Raw genomic sequence first — 4,966 nt, forward strand, 5'->3', positions numbered from 1 at the left:
ATACGTAAATGAATAACGTATGTGCACAAGAGGAAAGAGAAGTGAATGAAAAATATGAAAACCATCAGCGGAGCGAGAGACCAGAGAGTAGATGGAGAAACAAAGTACATGGTGGGCCATTGAGGGAGGAGATATACTTACCCGGGGCGAAATAGATATTTAACGCAACATCATCAGCTCCGTTAGAAAATGGATAAGTTTGGCTCGGGGGGTTTGGGAAATTCGAGTGTGAAACGTTGCGCCTCGGGAAAAATGGAAGAGAAAAAAAAAAAGCATCCACCGCGCGAAACTTCAATATAATATCCTACAACCTGTCGACGAGAGAGTATAGTTTTGACGAATAAACACTCCCGAGGTGTGCACACTATATACCTATACACGTACATGGACGGCAAAACAAAACAAAATAATTAGCGAGCGGCTCTCGAGGAAAGAGACCGTTGCGTGTAGTAACATTCCGCTCGATTGATAACTGGTTTGTTTTGTCAAGGCTAAGGTCGGCGGGCGGGCGTGAAAATAAACACGGAGATGAAGTAGGAGGTAAACACTATGGGATGAAGAAAAAGAGCGCAAGTATTACGGGGTTATCAATGTAATGTTTGCATAATTGCAAAAGAACAGAGAAAAGAGGAACACCCTGCAAAACAAGCCAAAGATATAAAAGTAAGCGCTCTCACTTCGTTTTCCCTTATTCAATAAGTAAGTGTGTGTGCACAATTTGCCCACTGTACGGCGAATTAGCGCACATGGATACGTGTGCATATAGGTGTATATATTATAGTGGCGGGGGAAAAACCCACGTCGGGTTAAAGACACACACACATGTGCATTGTGCATATACACCCACACGGTGCAGAAACACATACACCCACGAGAGGAACAGCGGCGTATCAAGCGAAATAACGAGCAAAAAGCCTCCCGCGCGACGCGACAGCAAGTGGGTGCCGCCGCGAAGCTATATATTTTATCATCGTACATTTTGCAGAACAGCTCCGCGGTGGAGCACAAGAGGAGTACGTGTTGTAGTGGAGTTTCAAACTCTCCCTCCTCCGGACTCCGGACGGTCGAGAGAGAGAGAGAGTTTGAGAGTAGGGGAACACGCGTGCGCTAAGGAGCGACCGACCAACGGGCTTGGATTGGAGCCGACCGTGTCGACACCGCCAGCCAATCGGAGCGCAGTTGTCTGACGCCAGCGGCTATTTATAGCAGCGCACTGAGTCACAAGTTATAAGACAGTACGAGGTAGTCTCTCGAGAAGCAGACACGCTCGAGTAACCGCTTTGCCCGCATCGTTGTTACAGCAACGGCATAGTCAGTCAGTAGATAGAGCCGAAGCCGGACGGACCGGAGCATTTTCTGTACACCCATATACCAAACAGCTGTTTGTGCGTGCGTTGCTTAGTGCGTTGTTTAGTGTTGGTCGCACACTTTGCAAGTTCGAGACGCCTGATCGCTTATCAATCAACAACTCCGACGTAACTGCTACAAACAACAAGATATAATATAATATACATATATACCGTGCGCGTGTTTATTCCCTCTGGAGTTTGGTTAAACGTACAATGTTCTGTAATCCAGTGCTGCAGTGAGCTCCGGCTCGGTGGCAGTAGAGTGCGTTACTTGGTTGTTTTGCGGCACGCGTGCAGTGGTGGGCGTGACTGTCGGTACACGTAGACCCGCCGGTGCTTCTCCACAGAGGTACCATTTGACACCTCGTTTCTAGTTTTGGACACACGGTCTCTCGGTGCAGTTCTCGGACGACCGGTCTCGCGGAGCATCATCGAGTGCGACACGTGTTACGTAACGTGTCTCCCCCCCCTCCCCTATTTCCGTGTGCCGTGTGCGTGTAAGTGTAATACACAACACAACAGAGTAGCGGTGCTTACACCTACAGTAGACTCGGAACTCCGAACAAGAAAAACAACCGTCAGCAGAAGAAGAGCGGCGGAATAGCGAGTGGTAAACAAACGGAGCTGAGGGGCAAAGGCCGATCAGTCACACCGATGGTGCGCAACTTGACGATGGAGCCGACGTTCTACGAGGACCAGGCGGGCACGCTGTACTGCCCACCAGTTGGTCGGATGATGGTCAACGGGCCGATGAGCCACGGTGCCCTGGGCAGCATAAAGCGCTCGAACCTTACGCTCGACCTCAACAGCGCACGGCAGGGCTTGTCGAAGAGGCCATCGAAACTCGGCTCCGCTCTGACAACGCCCTCGTCACTACCGAGTCTCACGCCGCTCCTTGGCTCGCCGGACCAGCTTCTGAAGCTCGCCACACCCGAGTTCGAGAGGCTGCTCGTCGTCCAGCAGCAACAACAACAACACCACCACCACCAACAGAATCAGGAGAGTTGCATCATCACGACGGTGGCCCCGACCACGACGCCCTCGGGTGGCCTGCACACCCCGACCTCGCAGATCTACTTCGAGAAGGCAGTTACCGAGGAACAGGAGAATTACGCCCTGGGTTTCGTCGAGGCGCTCAATGAGCTCCATCACTCCGACAGCTCGCAGGAGCCGGGCAGCCTGCATGGGGCCACGTACACGACTCTCGAGCCCCCGGGTAGTGTGCAGAGCAACGAGTCATCCTCGATGCTCAGCAGCCAGGGCCTGGTGCAGATAAAGGACGAGCCCCACACGGTCCCGAGCGTCTCGAGCTCGCCGCCCATGTCGCCGATAAACATGGAGTCCCAGGAGAGGATCAAGCTCGAGCGAAAGCGACAGAGGAACCGCGTGGCCGCTTCAAAGTGCCGAAGGCGCAAGCTGGAGAGGATCTCGAGGCTCGAGGACAAGGTCAAGTTGCTCAAGGGTGAGAACAGCGATCTCAGTCAGGTGGCCAGTCGGTTGCGCGACCACGTGTTCAAGCTCAAGGAACAGGTCATCGAGCACGTGAACGCCGGCTGTCAGATCCAAGCGTTGCCGTGCACCTTTTGAGCCTCGTTGTGTTTCGATTCTACGCGCGTGAGTTTTTATTGTATAAGTATCGTGTAGCGCTGGTGCTCGTTGTACAAAAGGACGTCCAAGGACCGGTTGCGCCTTTACCATTGCCTTTTGGTGTTTTGTGCAACGAACGAATTGTAAATATACTTAATGGTTAATCGTATACCACGGTACGCCGTAGGTTCAAAGTGCTATAAAACCGTGGTAATTTTTTAATGGTTTTTTTCACTCGATATATTTTTGTGCGTCACTTCCATTATTCACTTCGAAGCCGATGACATAAAGTAACTAATTATCGATAGCGTTGTAAGAAAAAAGACTTTTAAAAGTAATTATTGATATAACGTAACGTGTTTTTCTATTTCGTTTTTTTAAACGTATAACGAAGCGATGTATGAATTTTTTTCTTCATTGATTTATTTATTTCTTTTTTTTTTAATTCATTCATATTCAAGAAAGTCAATAATAATGCGTATATGATCATGCATATACACAAATGCTTTGTTGCGACTTTCTGGGCAAGCAATTCACTGCACAGTGTGCCTTTTCAAGAAAGAAAAAAAAAATTTCAGACAAACGATCCGGCGCCGCGGACACTCGATGCCTCGCCATAGTCGCGCCGATCGGCTTATAATCGTTCCCTGTATACTTTCCTCCCCTTCTTGTCCTTTTCGCTGATGCATGAAAATAATGTGTACCATCTACGGCCACCACTGTAAACCCAAACCCCCCGTCCCCTACCCTAAGCTACTTTTCTCGTTTTTGTATTTTGTAAAAACGTTTGTAAAAAGTCAATTTTTTATAATATGTATACGCTTCTAACATTATTTTTGTAAAACAAAATCGCGTGCCCAAAAAATGCATTGTCACAATCAATAGAGATAATGATCGAAAGAAAAAAAAAACTAAAAATGTAAAAAAAAAAAAAAAATGACAATCGGCAATTTATATCTCACGTTGCTAAGATTTTTTATATATGTCAATCCAGTGGAACTTGCAACACATTCGAACTGAAAGCTTTTGGTTTTTGAAAGCTTGTTTTTCATGGCTTTTGGATGTTGCGGGTTGTACCCTGTGCGACAGAAAAATTCTAAATAACATCATACTCAAAATAGTCATGAATACTATTTTTTTTTCCGTAGGATCGCGTTAGAGGCTGGACCATAAGTAAGATTGCAAGTTTCAACAGAATGACATGATAGACGTAACGAAAATTGTACAAAGGTTTTCGTGCGCTTGTAAATTTTTTAGTCTTATTTTGTATCGACGAAAATGAAAAAAAAAAACGGCAAAACAAAATGATGATAAAAAAAAAAAAAAAAAAAAAAAAAACAAATGAAAGTAATGATTACGAAACAATGTGATTTAGTATTTAAGCAAAGAAAAACCCCACTAGAGTATATAATTATATATAAAATATATATTATTATATATTTTTAGATATATACTGCGTGCATCAACACACAGACGAAAAGAAGCTAATCACACAAAAAATGACACGTTTTTACGGCTGTCGAATAAATACGCAATAATAAATCGCATCTATAGTCATTGTTCTCAAATAGATGAACCGTTTGTTAACAAATAAAATGGATAATGCGACTTGGGGAAAAAAAAAAGTTATTGCGTATTCACAAGATTGCGATGGGCCTACATGCGAAAACACAAAAAGTATAAACATGTTATGTATATATTTATATATATATTGTATACCAAGAGAGATCGATAAATCTTTTTTTTACAAATAATTTTATTTTTGAATGAAACATAAAAATAAATTTTACTATATTACAAGTAAGAACTTGTCTCGTCATTGACCAAAAAAAACTACCCTTCACAAAATCATCGAACAACAATCCATGCTATTTTCTTATTTACATTGGGAAAAAAAAAAAAAAAAAACTACCCCATATGGTTAAACCAAGCAATGAAATAACTACCCCTTCACACGCAAACCGTCGAGGAAAACAGCAGCAGAGAGAAAGAAAGTCTTTCACAGGAAATTTCATAAAACCAAGTGCCTT

General features: G+C 44.5%; 1 protein-coding gene across 2 annotated transcripts; it reads left to right on the forward strand.

Annotated features, from left to right (window-relative positions):
• Positions 1–1,244: 1,244 nt before the first annotated feature.
• On the forward strand, positions 1,245–4,235 carry Jra (Jun-related antigen). 2 transcript variants are annotated; one of them, XM_089594487.1, is made up of 2 exons: positions 1,245–2,303; positions 2,343–4,235. In XM_089594487.1, exons 1-2 carry the CDS (start codon positions 2,004–2,006, stop codon positions 2,934–2,936), a joined length of 894 nt encoding a protein of 297 aa, XP_089450613.1. In that variant the 5' UTR covers positions 1,245–2,003; the 3' UTR covers positions 2,937–4,235. The 2 variants fall into 2 exon arrangements, with proteins under 2 accessions (XP_089450613.1, XP_089450612.1); XM_089594486.1 differs by having other exon boundaries at positions 1,245–4,235.
• The last annotated feature ends 731 nt before the right edge of the window (positions 4,236–4,966 follow it).

Source organism: Copidosoma floridanum, unplaced genomic scaffold, assembly GCF_036245765.1.
Source record: "Copidosoma floridanum isolate Cflo_tuat_1 unplaced genomic scaffold, Cflo_Japanese_pri ptg000021l, whole genome shotgun sequence".
Classification (NCBI taxonomy): Eukaryota; Metazoa; Arthropoda; class Insecta; order Hymenoptera; family Encyrtidae; genus Copidosoma; species Copidosoma floridanum.